This window comes from Hypanus sabinus, chromosome 4 (assembly GCF_030144855.1).
Source record: "Hypanus sabinus isolate sHypSab1 chromosome 4, sHypSab1.hap1, whole genome shotgun sequence".
NCBI classification, from domain to species: domain Eukaryota; kingdom Metazoa; phylum Chordata; class Chondrichthyes; order Myliobatiformes; family Dasyatidae; genus Hypanus; species Hypanus sabinus.
This window is the reverse complement of record NC_082709.1, coordinates 97,985,260-98,011,315: the sequence shown is the minus strand read 5'-3', so window position 1 is coordinate 98,011,315 and position 26,056 is coordinate 97,985,260. Positions and strand designations below refer to the sequence as shown.

The window sequence follows — 26,056 nt, the reverse complement described above, 5'->3', positions numbered from 1 at the left end:
CCTCGTACAAGCCTATGCTGATTATCCCAAATCAGTACCTGTCTATCCAAAATATAAATAGAACACAGCCATTACAGTTGTTGGAAATCTGAGGTAAGAAAGGTGCTGGGAATACCAAGAAGTATATTCACCATCTATCGAGATTGGAAAATGTTGATAGTACAGGCCTGTTCTGACATAAACCATAAAGGATGATTATCTAAAATGTGGTACTAGGAAAAAAATGATGAAGGAGGATCTGAGGGTGAGGAGAGAAGAGAAGAGAAGAGGAGGGGGAGTAGGCAAGGGGAGTGGGGGAAGGGTGAGAGTAGGGGAAAGAGGTGGTGGAGGGAGGTGCAGAGGAGAGGAGGTGTTGGTACGGAAGGGTAGAAGGTCAGAGCGAATGCAAAGGCCATGTAATGAATGGGTAGTACAAAGGGGAGAAATAGAGAGAAAAGGATCAGGTATAGAAAGAGGAATGACCTAGTGCAGGAGAATGAAGTAGAAATGGTTGGGATTGAGGGGTCTGGTAATAGCAAGGATTGGAAGGTGTTTGTAGGGAAAGGATAAGTTTGAAGCAAAGAAGACAAAAGAAAGAGGGAAGGCAGGAGGGCAGAACAGGAAGTGTTCAAATGTTCTTTGTAAACAATGTTGAATATTCCTTTTACAGGTCTCTGTACTTGACATTTGAAAAAGAAGTTAAGGTAAAAGGAATCAGTGCATATCGATTCATCGTTCCCAAAGAGATTTTTTCAATTGACAGTCTCAGTATCGAAGGATTTTGTCCAGCAATGAACTGCCATCTGTCCGGAGTCCTGAACATCAGCGTCTGTAAGCAAGGTAAAGAGCTTGTAGAGTCAGAGGATAACGGATATTGTATTCAGTAGGACCAATCATTCTGACAATCCATAATCACAAGCTTTATCTTGACTTTGGCCCAGATCTTTTATCCTGTTGTTTACACTCTACATCTCCATCTCGCCGTGGGTGAGGGGCTCTGATATCCCTAATGAACATGTATGGTGACAGTCCTCACTTAGTAGTAGTATATCCTGTCACCTTCCAACTCTGCTCCTCTCCAATAAGTGTCCCTCTCTTGCCATTTCCCTAGTCTCCCTCCTCTTTACCCCTCCCTTCACCCTTGGCTTGCCCCTCCACCCTTCCACCACTACCTCTCCTCCTCCCATTTCCTCTCCATTCTTTTTCCCTCTCCATCAATTCTTCTAATCTTCAGTCCCCACAAATCCCCTCCCATACCATTGTAAGCATTGTAACTGGTTCTGATCCCCGTTTGTGAAAACCCCATCTCCATGCTGAGCATTTTGTCATCTAGAACAGTCACACAGTACAGAAAAAGGCCCAACTAATCGATGCTGACCAGGACGCCCAGCCAAACTAGTCCTTTTGTCTACTCTGAACTCTGCTTATTCATCTACCAGTCCAAATGCCCTTTCATTATTGTACACTTCGTCTGGCAGCTCATTGCATATGTACACAATTCTGTGCATGAAGAATTTTTCCCTTCAGGCCCTTTTAAATCTTTCTCCTCTTGCTTTAGACCTATGCCTTTTAGATTTTGATTCACTTTCCCTAAACAAAAAAACTATGTGCATTCAGCTTACCTACAGTATGCCCCTCATGATTCTATAAATGTCTACAAAATCACTCCTCAGTACCCCTGACAAAACACAGACGGGTTTTGTAACCACACTGGTAAATAAAAACACAGAGGGTTTTGCAACCACACTGGTAAATAAAAACACAGAGGGGTTTTGTAACCCCACTGGTAAATAAAAACACAGAGCGCTTTGTAACCACGCCATTAAAAATAAACCCAGAGGGGTCTGTAATCATACTGGTAAACAAATACACAGAGTAGTTTGTAACCATGCCATTAAATATAAACACAGAGGGGTTTGTAACCATGCCAGTAAATATAAACACAGAGGGGTTTGTAAGCATGCCAGTAAATATAAACACAGAGGGTTTTGTAACCACGCCAGTAAATAAAAACACAGAGGGGTTTGTAATCACATCAGTAAATATAAACACAGAGGGTTTGTAATCACACTGGTAAATATAAACACAGAGTGGTTTGTAACCACACCAGTAAATAAAAACACAGAGGGGTTTGTAATCACATCAGTAAATATAAACACAGAGGGTTTGTAATCACACTGGTAAATATAAACACAGAGTGGTTTGTAACCACACCAGTAAATATAAAAACAGAGGAGTTTGTAGCCACGTCAGTAAATATAAACACAGAGGGGTTTGTAACCACAACAGTAAATATAAACACACAGGGTTTTGTAACCATACCAGTAAATAAAAACACAGAGGAGTTTGTAACCACATCAGTAAATATAAACACAGAAGGGTTTGTAACCACGCCAGTAAATATAAACACAGAGGGGTTTGTAACCACAACAGTAAATATAAACACAGAGGGTTTTGTAAACACGTCAGTAAAAATAAACACAGAGGGGGTTGTAACCTGACCAGTAAATATAAATACAGAGGGTTTTGTAACCAAACCAGTAAATATAAACACAGAGGAGTATGTAACAACGTCAGTAAATATAAACACAGAGTGGTTTGTAACCACATCAGTAAATAAAAACACAAAGGGTTATGTAACCACGCCACTAAATATAAACACAGAAGGGTTTGTAATCACACTGGTAAATATAAACACAGTGTGGTTTCTAACCACACTGTTAAATATAAACACAGAGCGGTTTGTAATCACACCAGTAAATATAAACACAGAGGGTTTGTAATCACACTGGTAAATATAAACCCAGAGTGGTTTGTAACCACACCAGTAAATATAAAAACAGAGGGGTTTGTAACCATACCGGTAAATATAAACACAGAGGAGTTTATAACCACATCAGTAAATATAAACACAGAGGAGTTTGTAACCACACCAGTAAATATAAACACAGAGGGTTTTGTAACCATACCGTTAAATATAAAAACAGAGGAGTTTGTAACCACATCAGTAAATATAAACACAGAGGGGTTTGTAACCACAACAGTAAATATAAACAGAGAGTGTTTTGTAACTATACCGGTAAATACCAACACAGAGGAGTTTGAAACCAGGTCAGTAAATATAATCACAGAGGGGATTGTAACCACACCAGTAAATATAAACACAGAGGGATTTGTAACCATACTGGTAAATATAAACACAGATTTGTTTGTAACCACATCAGTAAAAATAAACAGAGGGGTTTGTAACCACACCAGTAAATATAAATACAGAGGGTTTTGTAACCATACCAGTAAATGTACACACAGAGGAGTTTGTAACCACGTCAGTAAATATAAACACAGAGTGGTTTGTAACCACGTCAGTAAATATAAACACAGAGGGTTTTGTAACCACGCCAGTAAATATAAACACAGAGGGGTTTGTAATCACACTGGTAAATATAAACACAGAGTGTTTTGTAACCACACTGTTAAATATAAACACAGTGCGGTTTGTAATCACAACAGTAAATTTAAACACAGAGGGTTTGTAATCACACTGGTAAATATAAACACAGAGTGGTATGTAACCGCACCAGTAAATATAAAAACAGAGGGGTTTGTAACCATACCGGTAAATATAAACACAGAGGAGTTTATAACCACACCAGTAAATATAAACACAGAGTGGTATGTAACCGCACCAGTAAATATAAAAACAGAGGGGTTTGTAACCATACCGGTAAATATAAACACAGAGGAGTTTATAACCACACCAGTAAATATAAACACAGAGGGTTTTGTAACCATACCGTTAAATATAAACACAGAGGAGTTTGTAACCACATCAGTAAATATAAACACAGAGGGGTTTGTAACCACAACAGTAAATATAAACAGAGAGTGTTTTGTAAATATACCGGTAAATACCAACACAGAGGAGTTTGTAACCAGGTCAGTAAATATAATCACAAAGGAGATTGTAACCACACCAGTAAATATTAACACAGAGGGATTTGTAAACATACTGGTAAATATAAACACAGAGTGGTATGTAACCGCACCAGTAAATATAAAAACAGAGGGGTTTGTAACCATACCGGTAAATTATAAACACAGAGGAGTTTGTAACCACGTCAGTAAATATAAACACAGAGGGGTTTGTAACCACATCAGTAAATATAAACACAGAGGGTTTTGTAACCATACCGGTAAATATAAACACTGAGGAGTTTGTAAACACGTCAGTAAATGTAAACACAGAGGGGTTTGTAACCACGTCAGTAAATATAAACACAGAGGGTTTTGTAACCATACTGTTAAATATAAACACAGAGGAGTTTGTAACCACGTCAGTAAATATAAACACAGAGGGTTTTGTAACCACACCAGTAAATATAAACACAGAGGGATTTGTAACCATACTGGTAAATATAAACACAGAGGAGTTTCTAACCACGACAGTAAAAATAAACACAGAGGGGTTTGTAACCTCACCAGTAAATATAAACACAGAGGGATTTGTAACCATACCAGTAAATATAAACACAGAGGAGTTTGTAACCACGTCAGTAAATACAAACACAGAGTGGTTTGTAAACACGTCAGTAAATATAAACACAGAGGGTTTTGGAACAATACCGGTAAATATAAACACAGAGTAGTTTGTAATGACGTCAGTAAATATAAACACAGATGGGTTTGTAACCACACCACTAAATATAAACACAGAGGGTTATGTAACCATAACGGTAAATATAAACACAGAGGAGTTTGTAACAATACCGGTAAATATAAACACAGAGGGATTTGTAACCACACCAGTGAATATAAACACAGAGTGCTTTGTAGTCACACCAGTGAATATAAACTCAGAGTGGTTTGTAATCACACCAGTACATATAAACACAGAGGGTTTTGTAACCATACAGATAAATATAAACACAGAGGAGTTTGTAACCACACCGGTAAATATAAACACAGAGGAGTTTGTAACCACGTCAGTAAATATAAAAACCGAGGGGTTTGTAACCACACCAGTAAAGATAAACACAGAGGTGTTTGTAACCACATCAGTAAATATAAACACAGAGGTGTTTGTAAACACGTCAGTAAATATAAACACAGAGGGTTTTGTAACAATACTGGTAAACATAAACACAGCGGAGTTCATAACTACGTCAGTAAATATAAACACAGAGGGGTTTGTAACCACACAAGTAAATATAAACACAGAGTGGTTTGTAACCACAGCAGTAAATATAAACATAGAGGGGTTTGTAACCACACTGGTAAATAAAAACACAGAGGGGTTGTAACCACGCCAGTAAATAAAAACACAGAGGGTTTTGTAACCATACCTGTAATTATAAACACAGAGGAGTTTGTAACCACGTCAGTAAATATAAACACAGAGGGGTTTGTAAACACGTCAGTAAATATAAACACTGATAGGTTTGTAACCACACCAGTAAATATAAACACAGAGGGTATTATAACCACAACAGTAAATATAAACACAGAGGAGTTTGTAACCATACAGGTAAATATAAACACAGAGGAGTTTCTAACCACATCTGTAAATATAAACACAGTGGTGTATGTAAACACACCAGTAAATATAAACACAGAGGGTTTTGTAACCATACCGGTAAATATAAACACAGAGGAGTTTGTAACCACGTCAGTAAATATAAACACAGAGGGGTTTGTAACCACACCAGTAAATATAAACACAGAGGGATTTGTAACCATACTGGTAAATATAAACACAGAGGGGTTTGTAACTACAACAGTAAATATAAACACAGAGGGTTTTGTAACCATAACGGTAAATATAAACACAGAGGAGTTTGTAAGCATACCGGTAAATATAAACACAGAGGAGTTTGTAACCACTTCAGTAAATATAAACACAGAGTGGTTTGTAATCACACCAGTAAATATAAACACAGAGGGGTTTGTAACCACGTCAGTAAATATAAACACCGAGGGTTTTGTAACCATACTGGTAAATATAAACACAGAGTAGGTTGTAACCACGTCAGTAAATATAAACACAGAGGGGTTTGTAACCACGTCATTAAATATAAACACAGAGGGTTTTGTAACCATACCACTAAATATAAACACAGAGGAGAATGGAACCACGTCAGTAAATATAAACACAGAGGGTTTGTAACCACACCAGTAAATATAAACACAGAGGGTTTTGTAAATGTACCGGTAAGTATAAACAGAGAGGAGTTTGTAACTACGTAAATAAATATAAACAGAGAGGGGTTTGTAACCACTTCAGTAAATATAAACACAGAGGGGTTTGTAACCACGTCAGTAAATATAAACACAGAGGGGTTTGTAAACACGTCAGTAAATATAAAAACACAGATGGGTTTGTAACCACACCAGTAAATATAAACACAGAGGGTATTATAACCACAACAGTAAATATAAACACAGAGGAGTTTGTAACCATACAGGTAAATATAAACACAGAGGAGTTTCTAACCACATCTGTAAATATAAACACAGTGGTGTATGTAAACACACCAGTAAATATAAACACAGAGGGTTTTGTAACCATACCGGTAAATATAAACACAGAGGAGTTTGTAACCACGTCAGTAAATATAAACACAGAGGGGTTTGTAACCACACCAGTAAATATAAACACAGAGGGATTTGTAACCATACTGGTAAATATAAACACAGAGGGGTTTGTAACTACACCAGTAAATATAAACACAGAGGGTTTTGTAACCATAACGGTAAATATAAACACAGAGGAGTTTGTAAGCATACCGGTAAATATAAACACAGAGGAGTTTGTAACCACTTCAGTAAATATAAACACAGAGTGGTTTGTAATCACACCAGTAAATATAAACACAGAGGGGTTTGTAACCACGTCAGTAAATATAAACACCGAGGGTTTTGTAACCATACTGGTAAATATAAACACAGAGTAGGTTGTAACCACGTCAGTAAATATAAACACAGAGGGGTTTGTAACCACGTCATTAAATATAAACACAGAGGGTTTTGTAACCATACCACTAAATATAAACACAGAGGAGAATGGAACCACGTCAGTAAATATAAACACAGAGGGTTTGTAACCACACCAGTAAATATAAACACAGAGGAGTTTCTAACCACATCTGTAAATATAAACACAGTGGTGTATGTAAACACACCAGTAAATATAAACACAGAGGGTTTTGTAATCACACCAGTAAATATAAACACAGAGGGGTTTGTAAGCATGCCAGTAAATATAAACACAGAGGGTTTTGTAACCACGCCAGTAAATAAAAACACAGAGGGGTTTGTAATCACATCAGTAAATATAAACACAGAGGGTTTGTAATCACACTGGTAAATATAAACACAGAGTGGTTTGTAACCACACCAGTAAATAAAAACACAGAGGGGTTTGTAATCACATCAGTAAATATAAACACAGAGGGTTTGTAATCACACTGGTAAATATAAACACAGAGTGGTTTGTAACCACACCAGTAAATATAAAAACAGAGGAGTTTGTAGCCACGTCAGTAAATATAAACACAGAGGGGTTTGTAACCACAACAGTAAATATAAACACACAGGGTTTTGTAACCATACCAGTAAATAAAAACACAGAGGAGTTTGTAACCACATCAGTAAATATAAACACAGAAGGGTTTGTAACCACGCCAGTAAATATAAACACAGAGGGGTTTGTAACCACAACAGTAAATATAAACACAGAGGGTTTTGTAAACACGTCAGTAAAAATAAACACAGAGGGGGTTGTAACCTGACCAGTAAATATAAATACAGAGGGTTTTGTAACCAAACCAGTAAATATAAACACAGAGGAGTATGTAACAACGTCAGTAAATATAAACACAGAGTGGTTTGTAACCACATCAGTAAATAAAAACACAAAGGGTTATGTAACCACGCCACTAAATATAAACACAGAAGGGTTTGTAATCACACTGGTAAATATAAACACAGTGTGGTTTCTAACCACACTGTTAAATATAAACACAGAGCGGTTTGTAATCACACCAGTAAATATAAACACAGAGGGTTTGTAATCACACTGGTAAATATAAACCCAGAGTGGTTTGTAACCACACCAGTAAATATAAAAACAGAGGGGTTTGTAACCATACCGGTAAATATAAACACAGAGGAGTTTATAACCACATCAGTAAATATAAACACAGAGGAGTTTGTAACCACACCAGTAAATATAAACACAGAGGGTTTTGTAACCATACCGTTAAATATAAAAACAGAGGAGTTTGTAACCACATCAGTAAATATAAACACAGAGGGGTTTGTAACCACAACAGTAAATATAAACAGAGAGTGTTTTGTAACTATACCGGTAAATACCAACACAGAGGAGTTTGAAACCAGGTCAGTAAATATAATCACAGAGGGGATTGTAACCACACCAGTAAATATAAACACAGAGGGATTTGTAACCATACTGGTAAATATAAACACAGATTTGTTTGTAACCACATCAGTAAAAATAAACAGAGGGGTTTGTAACCACACCAGTAAATATAAATACAGAGGGTTTTGTAACCATACCAGTAAATGTACACACAGAGGAGTTTGTAACCACGTCAGTAAATATAAACACAGAGTGGTTTGTAACCACGTCAGTAAATATAAACACAGAGGGTTTTGTAACCACGCCAGTAAATATAAACACAGAGGGGTTTGTAATCACACTGGTAAATATAAACACAGAGTGTTTTGTAACCACACTGTTAAATATAAACACAGTGCGGTTTGTAATCACAACAGTAAATTTAAACACAGAGGGTTTGTAATCACACTGGTAAATATAAACACAGAGTGGTATGTAACCGCACCAGTAAATATAAAAACAGAGGGGTTTGTAACCATACCGGTAAATATAAACACAGAGGAGTTTATAACCACACCAGTAAATATAAACACAGAGTGGTATGTAACCGCACCAGTAAATATAAAAACAGAGGGGTTTGTAACCATACCGGTAAATATAAACACAGAGGAGTTTATAACCACACCAGTAAATATAAACACAGAGGGTTTTGTAACCATACCGTTAAATATAAACACAGAGGAGTTTGTAACCACATCAGTAAATATAAACACAGAGGGGTTTGTAACCACAACAGTAAATATAAACACTGAGGAGTTTGTAAACACGTCAGTAAATGTAAACACAGAGGGGTTTGTAACCAGGTCAGTAAATATAATCACAAAGGAGATTGTAACCACACCAGTAAATATTAACACAGAGGGATTTGTAAACATACTGGTAAATATAAACACAGAGTGGTATGTAACTGCACCAGTAAATATAAAAACAGAGGGGTTTGTAACCATACCGGTAAATTATAAACACAGAGGAGTTTGTAACCACGTCAGTAAATATAAACACAGAGGGGTTTGTAACCACATCAGTAAATATAAACACAGAGGGTTTTGTAACCATACCGGTAAATATAAACACTGAGGAGTTTGTAAACACGTCAGTAAATGTAAACACAGAGGGGTTTGTAACCACGTCAGTAAATATAAACACAGAGGGTTTTGTAACCATACTGTTAAATATAAACACAGAGGAGTTTGTAACCACGTCAGTAAATATAAACACAGAGGGTTTTGTAACCACACCAGTAAATATAAACACAGAGGGATTTGTAACCATACTGGTAAATATAAACACAGAGGAGTTTCTAACCACGACAGTAAAAATAAACACAGAGGGGTTTGTAACCTCACCAGTAAATATAAACACAGAGGGATTTGTAACCATACCAGTAAATATAAACACAGAGGAGTTTGTAACCACGTCAGTAAATACAAACACAGAGTGGTTTGTAAACACGTCAGTAAATATAAACACAGAGGGTTTTGGAACAATACCGGTAAATATAAACACAGAGTAGTTTGTAACGACGTCAGTAAATATAAACACAGATGGGTTTGTAACCACACCACTAAATATAAACACAGAGGGTTATGTAACCATAACGGTAAATATAAACACAGAGGAGTTTGTAACAATACCGGTAAATATAAACACAGAGGGATTTGTAACCACACCAGTGAATATAAACACAGAGTGCTTTGTAGTCACACCAGTGAATATAAACTCAGAGTGGTTTGTAATCACACCAGTACATATAAACACAGAGGGTTTTGTAACCATACAGATAAATATAAACACAGAGGAGTTTGTAACCACACCGGTAAATATAAACACAGAGGAGTTTGTAACCACGTCAGTAAATATAAAAACCGAGGGGTTTGTAACCACACCAGTAAAGATAAACACAGAGGTGTTTGTAACCACATCAGTAAATATAAACACAGAGGTGTTTGTAAACACGTCAGTAAATATAAACACAGAGGGTTTTGTAACAATACTGGTAAACATAAACACAGCGGAGTTCATAACTACGTCAGTAAATATAAACACAGAGGGGTTTGTAACCACACAAGTAAATATAAACACAGAGTGGTTTGTAACCACAGCAGTAAATATAAACATAGAGGGGTTTGTAACCACACTGGTAAATAAAAACACAGAGGGGTTGTAACCACGCCAGTAAATAAAAACACAGAGGGTTTTGTAACCATACCTGTAATTATAAACACAGAGGAGTTTGTAACCACGTCAGTAAATATAAACACAGAGGGGTTTGTAAACACGTCAGTAAATATAAACACTGATAGGTTTGTAACCACACCAGTAAATATAAACACAGAGGGTATTATAACCACAACAGTAAATATAAACACAGAGGAGTTTGTAACCATACAGGTAAATATAAACACAGAGGAGTTTCTAACCACATCTGTAAATATAAACACAGTGGTGTATGTAAACACACCAGTAAATATAAACACAGAGGGTTTTGTAACCATACCGGTAAATATAAACACAGAGGAGTTTGTAACCACGTCAGTAAATATAAACACAGAGGGGTTTGTAACCACACGAGTAAATATAAACACAGAGGGATTTGTAACCATACTGGTAAATATAAACACAGAGGGGTTTGTAACTACAACAGTAAATATAAACACAGAGGGTTTTGTAACCATAACGGTAAATATAAACACAGAGGAGTTTGTAAGCATACCGGTAAATATAAACACAGAGGAGTTTGTAACCACTTCAGTAAATATAAACACAGAGTGGTTTGTAATCACACCAGTAAATATAAACACAGAGGGGTTTGTAACCACGTCAGTAAATATAAACACCGAGGGTTTTGTAACCATACTGGTAAATATAAACACAGAGTAGGTTGTAACCACGTCAGTAAATATAAACACAGAGGGGTTTGTAACCACGTCATTAAATATAAACACAGAGGGTTTTGTAACCATACCACTAAATATAAACACAGAGGAGAATGGAACCACGTCAGTAAATATAAACACAGAGGGTTTGTAACCACACCAGTAAATATAAACACAGAGGGTTTTGTAAATGTACCGGTAAGTATAAACAGAGAGGAGTTTGTAACTACGTAAATAAATATAAACAGAGAGGGGTTTGTAACCACTTCAGTAAATATAAACACAGAGGGGTTTGTAACCACGTCAGTAAATATAAACACAGAGGGGTTTGTAAACACGTCAGTATATATAAAAACACAGATGGGTTTGTAACCACACCAGTAAATATAAACACAGAGGGTATTATAACCACAACAGTAAATATAAACACAGAGGAGTTTGTAACCATACAGGTAAATATAAACACAGAGGAGTTTCTAACCACATCTGTAAATATAAACACAGTGGTGTATGTAAACACACCGGTAAATATAAACACAGAGGGTTTTGTAACCATACCGGTAAATATAAACACAGAGGAGTTTGTAACCACGTCAGTAAATATAAACACAGAGGGGTTTGTAACCACACCAGTAAATATAAACACAGAGGGATTTGTAACCATACTGGTAAATATAAACACAGAGGGGTTTGTAACTACACCAGTAAATATAAACACAGAGGGTTTTGTAACCATAACGGTAAATATAAACACAGAGGAGTTTGTAAGCATACCGGTAAATATAAACACAGAGGAGTTTGTAACCACTTCAGTAAATATAAACACAGAGTGGTTTGTAATCACACCAGTAAATATAAACACAGAGGGGTTTGTAACCACGTCAGTAAATATAAACACCGAGGGTTTTGTAACCATACTGGTAAATATAAACACAGAGTAGGTTGTAACCACGTCAGTAAATATAAACACAGAGGGGTTTGTAACCACGTCATTAAATATAAACACAGAGGGTTTTGTAACCATACCACTAAATATAAACACAGAGGAGATTGGAACCACGTCAGTAAATATAAACACAGAGGGTTTGTAACCACACCAGTAAATATAAACACAGAGGGTTTTGTAAATGTACCGGTAAGTATAAACAGAGAGGAGTTTGTAACTACGTAAATAAATATAAACAGAGAGGGGTTTGTAACCACTTCAGTAAATATAAACACAGAGGGGTTTGTAACCACACCAGTGAATATAAACACAGAGTGGTTTGTAATCACACCAGTAAATATAAACACAGAGGGTTTTGTAAACATACCAGTAAATATAAACACAGAGGAGTTTGTAAACACGCCAGTAAATATAAAAACGGAGGGTTTTGTAACCATACCAGTAAATATAAACAAAGAGGTTTTTGTAACCATACCGGTAAATAAAAAACACAGAGGAGTTTGTAACCACGTCAGTAAATATAAACACAGAGGGGTTTGTAAACACGTCAGTAAATATAAACACAGAGGGTTTTGTACCCATACCGGTAAATAAAAAACACAGGGGAGTTTGTAACCACGTCAGTAAATATAAACACAGAGTGGTTTGTAACCACGCCAATAAATATAAACACAGAGGGTTTTGTAACCATACCGGTAAATATAAACACAGAGGAGTTTGTAACCACGTCAGTAAATATAAACAGAGAGGGGTTTGTTTCCACACCAGTAAATAAAATCTCATCGGGTCTGTAACCACACTGGTAAATAAAAACACAGAGGGGTTGTAACCACGCCAGTAAAAATAAACACAGAAGGGATTGTAACCACAACGGTAAATATAAACACAGATGAGTTTGTAACCACACTGGTAAATATAAACACAGAGGGGTTTGTATCCATGTCAATAAATATAAACACAGAGGGGTTTGTAACCACACCAGTAAATATAAACACAGAGGGCATTGTAACCACGCCAGTAAATAAAAACACATAGGTTTTGTAACCACTCCAGTAAATATAAACAGAGAGGGGTTTCTAACCATACTGGTAAATAAAAAACACAGAGGAGTTTGTAACCACGTCAGTAAATATAAACACAGAGTGGTTTGTAACCACGTCAGTAAATATAAACACAGTGGGTTTTGTAACCATACCGGTAAATATAAACACAGAGGAGGTTGTAACCACGTCAGTAAATCTGAACACAGAGGGGTTTGTAACCACACCAGTAAATATAAACACAGAGGGATTTGTAACCATACTGGTAAATAAAAACACAGAGGAGTTTGTAAACACGTCAGTAAATATAAACACAGAGGGGTTTGTAACCTCACCAGTAAATATAAACTCAGAGTGGGTTGTAACCACACTGGTAAATAAAAACACAGAGGGGTTGTAACCACGCCAAAAAATATAAACACAGAAGGTTTTTTAACCATACCGGTAAATATAAACACAGAGGAGGTTGTAACCACGTCAGTAAATATAAACACAGAGGGGTTTGTAACCATACTGGTAAATATAAACACAGAGGAGTTTGTAACCACAACAGTAAAAATAAACACAGAGGGGTTTGTAACCTCACAAGTAAATATAAACACAGAGGAGTTTGTAACCACATCAGTAAGTATAAACACAGAGGGGTTTGTAACCACACCAGTAAATATAAACACAGAGGGGTTTGTAACCTCACCAGTAAATATAAACACAGAAGGGTTTGTAACCTCACCAGTAAATATAAACTCAAAGTGGGTTGTAACCACACTGGTAAATAAAAACACAGAGGGGTTGTAACCACGCCAAAAAATATAAACACAGAGGGTTTTTTAACCATACCGGTAAATATAAACACAGAGGATGTTGTAACCACGTCAGTAAATATAAACACAGAGGGGTTTGTAACCATACTGGTAATTATAAACACAGAGGAGTTTGTAACGACGTCAGTAAATATAAACACAGAGGGGTTTGTAACCACACCAGTAATTATAAACACAGAGGAGTTTGTAACCACATCAGTAAGTATAAACACAGAGGGGTTTGTAACCACACCAGTAAATATAAACACAGAGGGTTTCGGACAATACCGGTAAATATAAACTCAGATTAGTTTGTAACCACGTCAGTAAATATAAACACAGATGGGTTTGTAACCACACCAGTAAATATAAACACAGAGGGTTTTGTAACCATAACGGTAAATATAAACACAGAGGAGTTTGTAACCATACCGGTAAATATAAACACAGAGGAGTTTGTAACCACTTCAGTAAGTATAAACACACAGGGTTTTGTACCCATACCGGTAAATAAAAAACACAGGGGAGTTTGTAATCACGTCAGTAAATATAAACACAGAGTGGATTGTAACCACGTCAATAAATATAAACACAGAGGGTTTTGTAACCACGTCAGTAAATATAAACACAGAGGGGTTTGTAACCACACCAGTAATTATAAACACAGAGGAGTTTGTAACCACATCAGTAAGTATAAACACAGAGGGGTTTGTAACCACGCCAGTAAATATAAACACAGAGGGTTTCGGAACAATACCGGTAAATATAAACTCAGATTAGTTTGTAACCACGTCAGTAAATATAAACACAGATGGGTTTGTAACCACACCAGTAAATATAAACACAGAGGGTTTTGTAACCATACCGGTAAATATAAACACAGAGGAGTTTGTAACCACTTCAGTAAATATAAACACAGTGGGTTTTGTAGCCATACCGGTAAATAAAAAACACAGGGGAGTTTGTAATCACGTCAGTAAATATAAACACAGAGGGGTTTGTAACCACGTCATTAAATATAAACACAGAGGGTTTCGGAACAATACCGGTAAATATAAACTCAGATTAGTTTGTAACCACGTCAGTAAATTTAAACACAGATGGGTTTGTAACCACACCAGTAAAAATAAACACAGAGGGTTTTGTAACCATAACGGTAAATATAAACACAGAGGAGTTTGTAACCACGTCAATAAATATAAAAACAGAGGGTTTTGTAACCATACCGGTAAATATAAACACAGAGGAGTTTGTAACCACGTCAGTAAATGTAAACACAGAGGTGTTTTGTAACCACGTCAGTAAATATAAACACAGAGGGTTTTGTAACCATACTGGTAAATATAAACGCAGAGTAGGTTGTAACCACGTCAGTAAATTTAAACACAGAGGGGTTTGTAACCACGTCATTAAATATAAACACAGAGGGTTTTGTAACCATACCACTAAATATAAACACAGAGGAGTTTGTAACCACGTCAGTAAATATAAACACAGAGGGTTTGTAACCACACCAGTAAATATAAACACAGAGGATTTTGTTAATGTACCGGTAAGTATAAACAGAGAGGAGGTTGAAACCACACTGGTAAAAAAAAACACAGAGGGGTTGTAACCACGCCAGTAAATATAAACAAAGAGGAGTTTGTAAACACGTCAGTAAATATAAAAACGGATTGATTTGTAACCATACCAGTAAATATAAACACAGAGGTTTTTGTAACCATACCGGTAAATAAAAAACACAGAGGAGTTTGTAACCACATCAGTAAATATAAAAACAGAGGGGTTTGTAACCACACCAGTAAATATAAACACAGAGGGTTTCGGAACAATACCGGTAAATATAAACTCAGATTAGTTTGTAACCACGTCAGTAAATATAAACACAGATGGGTTTGTAACCACACCAGTAAATATAAACACAGAGGGTTTTGTAACCATAACGGTAAATATAAACACAGAGGAGTTTGTAACCATACCGGTAAATATAAACACAGAGGAGTTTGTAACCACTTCAGTAAATATAAACACAGAGGGTTTTGTACCCATACCGGTAAATAAAAAACACAGGGGAGTTTGTAATCACGTCAGTAAATATAAACACAGAGTGGTTTGTAACCACATCAATAAATATAAACACGGAGGGTTTTGTAACCATACCGGTAAATATAAACACAGGGGAGTTTGTAATCACGTCAGTAAATATAAACACAGAGTGGTTTGTAACCACATCAATAAATATAAACACAGAGGGTTTTGTAACCATACCGGTAAATATAAACACAGAGGAGTTTGTAACCACGTCAGTAAATGTAAACACAGAGGGGTTTGTAACCACGTCAGTAAATATAAACACAGAGGGTTTTGTAAACATTCTGGTAAATATAAACGCAGAGTAGGTTGTAACCACGTCAGTAAATTTAAACACAGAGGGGTTTGTAACCACGTCATTAAATATAAACACAGAGGGTTTTGTAACCATACCACTAAGTATAAACACAGAGGAGTCTGTAACCATGTCAGTAAATATAAACACAGAGGGTTTGTAACCACACCAGTAAATATAAACACAGAGGGATTTGTTAATGTACCGGTAAGTATAAACAGAGAGGAGTTTGTAACTAAGTAAATAAATATAAACAGAGAGGGGTTTGTAACCACGTCAGTATATATAAACACAGAGAGTTTTGTAGCCATACCGGTAAATATAAACACAGAGGAGGTTGAAACCACACTGGTAAATAAAAACACAGAGTGGTTGTAACCACGCCAGTAAATATAAACACAGAGGAGTTTGTAACCACGTCAGTAAATATAAAAACGGAGGGTTTTGTAACCATACCAGTAAATATAAACACAGAGGTTTTTGTAACCATACCGGTAAATAAAAAACACAGAGGAGTTTGTAACCACGTCAGTAAATATAAAAACAGAGGGGTTTGTAACCACGTCAGTAAATATAAACACAGAGGGTTTTGTAACCATACTGGTAAATATAAACACAGAGTGGTTTGTAACCACACCAGTAAATATAAACACAGAGGAGTTTGTAACCACGCCAGTAAATATAAACACAGAGGGTTTGTAACCACACCAGTAAATATAAACACGGAGGGTTTTGTAAATGTACCCGTAAGTATAAACAGAGAGGAGTTTGTAACTACGTAAATAAATATAAAGAGAGAGGGGTTTGTAACTACGTCAGTAAATATAAACACAGAGGGTTTTGTAGCCAGACCGGTAAATATAAACACAGAGGAGGTTGAAACCACACTGGTAAATAAAAATACAGAGGGGTTGTAACCACGCCAGTAAATATAAACACAGAGGAGTTTGTAACCACGTCAGTAAATATAAAAACGGAGGGAATTGTAACCATACCATTAAATATAAACACAGAGGTTTTGATAACCATACCGGTAAATATAAACACAGAGGAGTTTGTAACCACATCAGTAAGTATAAACAAAGAGGGGTTTGTAACCACACCAGTAAATATAAACACAGAGGGTTTTGGAACAATACCGGTAAATATAAACACAGAGGGTTTTTTAACCATACCGGTAAATATAAACACAGAGGAGGTTGTAACCACGTCAGTAAATATAAACACAGAGGGGTTTGTAACCATACTGGTAAATATAAACACAGAGGAGTTTGTAACCACAACAGTAAAAATAAACACAGAGGGGTTTGTAACCTCACAAGTAAATATAAACACAGAGGAGTTTGTAACCACATCAGTAAGTATAAACACAGAGGGGTTTGTAACCACACCAGTAAATATAAACACAGAGGGGTTTGTAACCTCACCAGTAAATATAAACACAGAAGGGTTTGTAACCTCACCAGTAAATATAAACTCAGAGTGGGTTGTAACCACACTGGTAAATATAAACACAGAGGGGTTGTAACCACGCCAAAAAATATAAACACAGAGGGTTTTTTAACCATACCGGTAAATATAAACACAGAGGAGGTTGTAACCACGTCAGTAAATATAAACACAGAGGGGTTTGTAACCATACTGGTAATTATAAACACAGAGGAGTTTGTAACGACGTCAGTAAATATAAACACAGAGGGGTTTGTAACCACACCAGTAATTATAAACACAGAGGAGTTTGTAACCACATCAGTAAGTATAAACACAGAGGGGTTTGTAACCACACCAGTAAATATAAACACAGAGGGTTTCGGACAATACCGGTAAATATAAACTCAGATTAGTTTGTAACCACGTCAGTAAATATAAACACAGATGGGTTTGTAACCACACCAGTAAATATAAACACAGAGGGTTTTGTAACCATAACGGTAAATATAAACACAGAGGAGTTTGTAACCATACCGGTAAATATAAACACAGAGGAGTTTGTAACCACTTCAGTAAGTATAAACACAGAGGGTTTTGTACCCATACCGGTAAATAAAAAACACAGGGGAGTTTGTAATCACGTCAGTAAATATAAACACAGAGTGGATTGTAACCACGTCAATAAATATAAACACAGACGGTTTTGTAACCACGTCAGTAAATATAAACACAGAGGGGTTTGTAACCACACCAGTAATTATAAACACAGAGGAGTTTGTAACCACATCAGTAAGTATAAACACAGAGGGGTTTGTAACCACGCCAGTAAATATAAACACAGAGGGTTTCGGAACAATACCGGTAAATATAAACTCAGATTAGTTTGTAACCACGTCAGTAAATATAAACACAGATGGGTTTGTAACCACACCAGTAAATATAAACACAGAGGGTTTTGTAACCATACCGGTAAATATAAACACAGAGGAGTTTGTAACCACTTCAGTAAATATAAACACAGTGGGTTTTGTAGCCATACCGGTAAATAAAAAACACAGGGGAGTTTGTAATCACGTCAGTAAATATAAACACAGAGGGGTTTGTAACCACGTCATTAAATATAAACACAGAGGGTTTCGGAACAATACCGGTAAATATAAACTCAGATTAGTTTGTAACCACGTCAGTAAATATAAACACAGATGGGTTTGTAACCACACCACTAAATATAAACACAGAGGGTTATGTAACCATAACGGTAAATATAAACACAGAGGAGTTTGTAACAATACCGGTAAATATAAACACAGAGGGATTTGTAACCACACCAGTGAATATAAACACAGAGTGCTTTGTAGTCACACCAGTGAATATAAACTCAGAGTGGTTTGTAATCACACCAGTACATATAAACACAGAGGGTTTTGTAACCATACAGATAAATATAAACACAGAGGAGTTTGTAACCACACCGGTAAATATAAACACAGAGGAGTTTGTAACCACGTCAGTAAATATAAAAACCGAGGGGTTTGTAACCACACCAGTAAAGATAAACACAGAGGTGTTTGTAACCACATCAGTAAATATAAACACAGAGGAGTTTGTAACCACGTCAATAAATATAAACACAGAGGGTTTTGTAACCACGTCAATAAATATAAACACAGAGGGTTTTGTAACCATACCGGTAAATAAAAAACACAGGGGAGTTTGTAATCACGTCAGTAAATATAAACACAGAGGGGTTTGTAACCACGTCATTAAATATAAACACAGAGGAGTTTGTAACCACGTCAGTAAATATAAAAACCGAGGGGTTTGTAACCACACCAGTAAAGATAAACACAGAGGTGTTTGTAACCACATCAGTAAATATAAACACAGAGGAGTTTGTAACCACGTCAATAAATATAAACACAGAGGGTTTTGTAACCATACCGGTAAATATAAACACAGAGGAGTTTGTAACCACGTCAGTAAATGTAAACACAGAGGTGTTTGTAACCACGTCAGTAAATATAAACACAGAGGGTTTTGTAACCATACTGGTAAATATAAATGCAGAGTAGGTTGTAACCACGTCAGTAAATTTAAACACAGAGGGGTTTGTAACCACGTCATTAAATATAAACACAGAGGGTTTTGTAACCATACCACTAAATATAAACACAGAGGAGTTTGTAACCACGTCAGTAAATATAAACACAGAGGGTTTGTAACCACACCAGTAAATATAAACACAGAGGATTTTGTTAATGTACCGGTAAGTATAAACAGAGAGGAGGTTGAAACCACACTGGTAAAAAAAAACACAGAGGGGTTGTAACCACGCCAGTAAATATAAACAAAGAGGAGTTTGTAAACACGTCAGTAAATATAAAAACGGATTGATTTGTAACCATACCAGTAAATATAAACACAGAGGTTTTTGTAACCATACCGGTAAATAAAAAACACAGAGGAGTTTGTAACCACGTCAGTAAATATAAAAACAGAGGGGTTTGTAACCACACCAGTAAATATAAACACAGAGGGTTTCGGAACAATACCGGTAAATATAAACTCAGATTAGTTTGTAACCACGTCAGTAAATATAAACACAGATGGGTTTGTAACCACACCAGTAAATATAAACACAGAGGGTTTTGTAACCATAACGGTAAATATAAACACAGAGGAGTTTGTAACCATACCGGTAAATATAAACACAGAGGAGTTTGTAACCACTTCAGTAAATATAAACACAGAGGGTTTTGTACCCATACCGGTAAATAAAAAACACAGGGGAGTTTGTAATCACGTCAGTAAATATAAACACAGAGTGGTTTGTAACCACATCAATAAATATAAACACGGAGGGTTTTGTAACCATACCGGTAAATATAAACACAGGGGAGTTTGTAATCACGTCAGTAAATATAAACACAGAGTGGTTTGTAACCACATCAATAAATATAAACACAGAGGGTTTTGTAACCATACCGGTAAATATAAACACAGAGGAGTTTGTAACCACGTCAGTAAATGTAAACACAGAGGGGTTTGTAACCACGTCAGTAAATATAAACACAGAGGGTTTTGTAAACATACTGGTAAATATAAACGCAGAGTAGGTTGTAACCACGTCAGTAAATTTAAACACAGAGGGGTTTGTAACCACGTCATCAAATATAAACACAGAGGGTTTTGTAACCATACCACTAAGTATAAACACAGAGGAGTCTGTAACCATGTCAGTAAATATAAACACAGAGGGTTTGTAACCACACCAGTAAATATAAACACAGAGGGATTTGTTAATGTACCGGTAAGTATAAACAGAGAGGAGTTTGTAACTAAGTAAATAAATATAAACAGAGTGGGGTTTGTAACCACGTCAGTATATATAAACACAGAGAGTTTTGTAGCCATACCGGTAAATATAAACACAGAGGAGGTTGAAACCACACTGGTAAATAAAAACACAGAGGGGTTGTAACCACGCCAGTAAATATAAACACAGAGGAGTTTGTAACCACGTCAGTAAATATAAAAACGGAGGGTTTTGTAACCATACCAGTAAATATAAACACAGAGGTTTTTGTAACCATACCGGTAAATAAAAAACACAGAGGAGTTTGTAACCACGTCAGTAAATATAAAAACAGAGGGGTTTGTAACCACGTCAGTAAATATAAACACAGAGGGTTTTGTAACCATACTGGTAAATATAAACACAGAGTGGTTTGTAACCACACCAGTAAATATAAACACAGAGGAGTTTGTAACCACGCCAGTAAATATAAACACAGAGGGTTTGTAACCACACCAGTAAATATAAACACGGAGGGTTTTGTAAATGTACCCGTGAGTATAAACAGAGAGGAGATTGTAACTACGTAAATAAATATAAAGAGAGAGGGGTTTGTAACTACGTCAGTAAATATAAACACAGAGGGTTTTGTAGCCAGACCGGTAAATATAAACACAGAGGAGGTTGAAACCACACTGGTAAATAAAAATACAGAGGGGTTGTAACCACGCCAGTAAATATAAACACAGAGGAGTTTGTAACCACGTCAGTAAATATAAAAACGGAGGGAATTGTAACCATACCATTAAATATAAACACAGAGGTTTTTATAACCATACCGGTAAATATAAACAAAGAGGAGTTTGTAACCACATCAGTAAGTATAAACAAAGAGGGGTTTGTAACCACACCAGTAAATATAAACACAGAGGGTTTTGGAACAATACCGGTAAATATAAACTCAGATTAGTTTGTAACCACGTCAGTAAATATAAACACAGATGGGTTTGTAACCACACCAGTAAATATAAACACAGAGGGTTTTGTAACCATACTGGTAAATATAAACGCAGAGTAGGTTGTAACCACGTCAGTAAATGTAAACACAGAGGGGTTTGTAACCACGTCAGTAAATATAAACACAGAGGGGTTTGTAACCACACCAGTGAATATAAACACAGAGTGGTTTGTAATCACACCAGTAAATATAAACACAGAGGGGTTTGTAACCACGTCAGTAAATATAAACACCGAGGGTTTTGTAACCATACCACTAAATATAAAAACAGAGGGAACCACGTCAGTAAATATAAACACAGAGGGTTTGTAACCACACCAGTAAATATAAACACAGAGGGTTTTGTAAATGTACCGGGTAAGTATAAACAGAGAGGAGTTTGTAACTACGTAAATAAATATAAACAGAGAGGGGTTTGTAACCACTTCAGAAAATATAAACACACCGGGGTTTGTAACCACACCAGTGAATATAAACACAGAGTGGTTTGTAATCACACCAGGAAATATAAACACAGAGGGTTTTGTAACCATACCAGTAAATATAAACACAGAGGAGTTTGTAACCACGTCAGTAAATATAAAAACGGAGGGTTTTGTAACCATACCAGTAAATATGAACACAGAGGTTTTTGTAACAATACCGGTAAATAAAAAACACAGAGGAGTTTGTAACCACGTCAGTAAATATAAACACAGAGGGGTTTGTAAACACGTCAGTAAATATAAACACAGAGGGTTTTGTACCCATACCGGTAAATAAAAAACACAGGGGAGTTGGTAACCACGTCAGTAAATATAAACACAGAAGGGATCGTAACCACAACGGTAAATATAAACACAGATGTGTTTGTAACCACACTGGTAAATATAAACACAGAGGGGTTTGTATCCATGTCAATAAATATAAACACAGAGGAGTTTGTAACCACGTCAGTAAATATAAACACAGAGTGGTTTGTAACCACGTCAGTAAATATAAACACAGTGGGTTTTGTAACCATACCGGTAAATATAAACACAGAGGAGTTTGTAAACACATCAGTAAATATAAACACAGAGGGGTTTGTATCCTCACCAGTAAATATAAACTCAGAGTGGGCTGTAACCACACTGGTAAATATAAACACAGATGGGTTTGTAACCACACCAGTAAATATAAACACAGAGGGTTTTGTAACCATACCGGTAAATATAAACACAGAGGAGTTTGTACCCACGTCAGAAAATATAAACACAAAGGGGTTTGTAACGACACCAGTAAATATAAACACAGAGGGATTTGTAACCATACTGGTAAATATAAACACAGAGGAGTTTGTAACCACGACAGTAAAAATAAACACAGAGGGGTTTGTAAACACGTCAGTAAATATAAACACGGAGTGGTTTGTAACCACGTCAGTAAATATAAACACAGAGGGTTTGGTAACCATGCCTGTAATTATAAACACAGAGGAGCTTGTAACCACGTCAGTAAGTATAAACACAGAGGGGTTTGTAACCACACCAGTAAATATAAACACAGAGGGTTTCGGAACAATACCGGTAAATATAAACTCAGATTAGTTTGTAACCACGTCAGTAAATATAAACACAGATGGGTTTTGTAACCATAATGGTAAATATAAACACAGAGGAGTTTGTAACCATACCGGTAAATAAAAAACACAGAGGAGTTTGTAACCACGTCAGTAAATATAAACACAGAGGGGTTTGTAACCACATCAGTAAACATAAACACAGAGGGTTTTGTACCCATACCGGTAAATAAAAAACACAGGGGAGTTTGTAACCACGTCAGTAAATATAAACACAGAGTGGTTGTAACCACGTCAGTAAATATAAACACAGAGGGTTTTGTAACCATACCGGTAAATATAAACACTGAGGAGTTTGTAACCACGTCAGTAAATATAAACACAGAGGGTTTTGTAACCATACTGTTAAATATAAACACAGAGGAGTTTGTAAGCACGTCCATAAATATAACCACAGTGGGTTTTGTAACCACACCAGTAAATATAAACACAGAGGGATTTGTAACCATACTGGTAAATATAAAAACAGAGGAGTTTCTAACCACGACAGTAAAAATAAACACAGAGGGGTTTGTAACCTCACGAGTAAATATAAACACAGAGGGATTTGTAACCACACCAGTAAATATAAAAACAGAGGGGTTTGTAACCACGTCAGCAAATATAAACACGGAGGGTTTTGGAATCATACAGGTAAATATAAACACAGAGATGTTTGTAACCACACCAGTAAATATAAACACAGAGGGTTTTGTAAATGTACCGGTAAGTATAAACAGAGAGGAGTTTGTAACTACGTAAATAAATATAAAGAGAGTGGGGTTTGTAACTACGTCAGTAAATATAAACACAGAGGGTTTTGTAGCCATACCGGTAAATATAAACACAGAGGAGGTTGAAACCACACTGGTAAATAAAAACACAGAGGGATTGTAACCACGCCAGTAAATATAAACACAGAGGAGTTTGTAACCACGTCAGTAAATATAAACACAGAGGGTTTTGTAACCATACTGGTAAATATAAACTCAGAGTAGGTTGTAACCACGTCAGTAAATTTAAACACAGAGGGGTTTGTAACCACGTCATTAAATATAAACACAGAGGGTTTTGTAACCATACCACTAAATATAAACACAGAGGAGTTTGTAACCACGTCAGTAAATATAAACAGAGGGTTTGTAACCACACCAGTAAATATAAACACAGAGGGTTTTGTTAATGTACCGGTAAGTATAAACAGAGAGGAGTTTGTAACTACGCAAATAAATATAAACAGAGAGGGGTTTGTAACAACGTCAGTAAATATAAACACAGAGGGTCTTGTAGCCATACCGGTAAATATAAACACAGAGGAGGTGGAAACCACACTGGTAAATAAAAACACAGAGGGTTTGTAACCACGCCAGTAAATATAAACACAGAGGGTTTTGTAGCCATAACAGTAAATATAAACACAGAGGGGTTTGTAACCACACAAGTAATTATAAACACAGAGGAGTTTGCAACCACTTCAGTAAGTATAAACACAGAGGGGTTTGTAACCACACCAGTAAATATGAACACAGAGGGTTTCGGAACAATACCGGTAAATATAAACTCAGATTAGTTTGTAACCACGTCAGTAAATTTAAACACAGATGGGTTTGTAACCACACCAGTAAAAATAAACACAGAGGGTTTTGTAACCATAACGGTAAATATAAACACAGAGGAGTTTGTAACCACTTCAGTAAATATAAACACAGAGGGTTTTGTACCCATACCGGTAAATAAAAAACACAGGGGAGTTTGTAATCACGTCAGTAAATATAAACACAGAGTGGTTTGTAACCACGTCAATAAATATAAACACAGAGGGTTTTGTAACCATACCGGTAAATATAAACACAGAGGAGTTTGTAACCACGTCAGTAAATGTAAACACAGAGGGGTTTGTAACCACGTCAGTAAATATAAACACAGAGGGTTTTGTAACCATACTGGTAAATATAAACGCAGAGTAGGTTGTAACCACGTCAGTAAATTTAAACACAGAGGGGTTTGTAACCACGTCATTAAATATAAACACAGAGGGTTTTGTAACCATACCACTAAATATAAACACAGAGGAGTTTGTAACCACGTCAGTAAATATAAACACAGAGGGTTTGTAACCACACCAGTAAATATAAACACAGAGGGTTTTGTTAATGTACCGGTAAGTATAAACAGAGAGGAGGTTGAAACCACACTGGTAAAAAAAAACACAGAGGGGTTGTAACCACGCCAGTAAATATAAACACAGAGGAGTTTGTAACCACGTCAGTAAATATAAAAACGG

At 36.2% G+C, this 26,056-nt stretch overlaps 1 protein-coding gene across 1 annotated transcript in view; it reads left to right on the top strand.

The window, feature by feature from the left end:
- The window catches only part of LOC132393017 (lysosome membrane protein 2-like), a 525,473-nt gene that overhangs the window by 154,532 nt on the left and 344,885 nt on the right, over positions 1 to 26,056 (top strand). Inside the window, exon 8 of the mRNA XM_059967708.1 lies at positions 650 to 819. Within this exon, the coding sequence (XP_059823691.1) occupies positions 650 to 819 (170 nt within the window). The remainder of the gene's footprint in view (positions 1 to 649; positions 820 to 26,056) is intronic.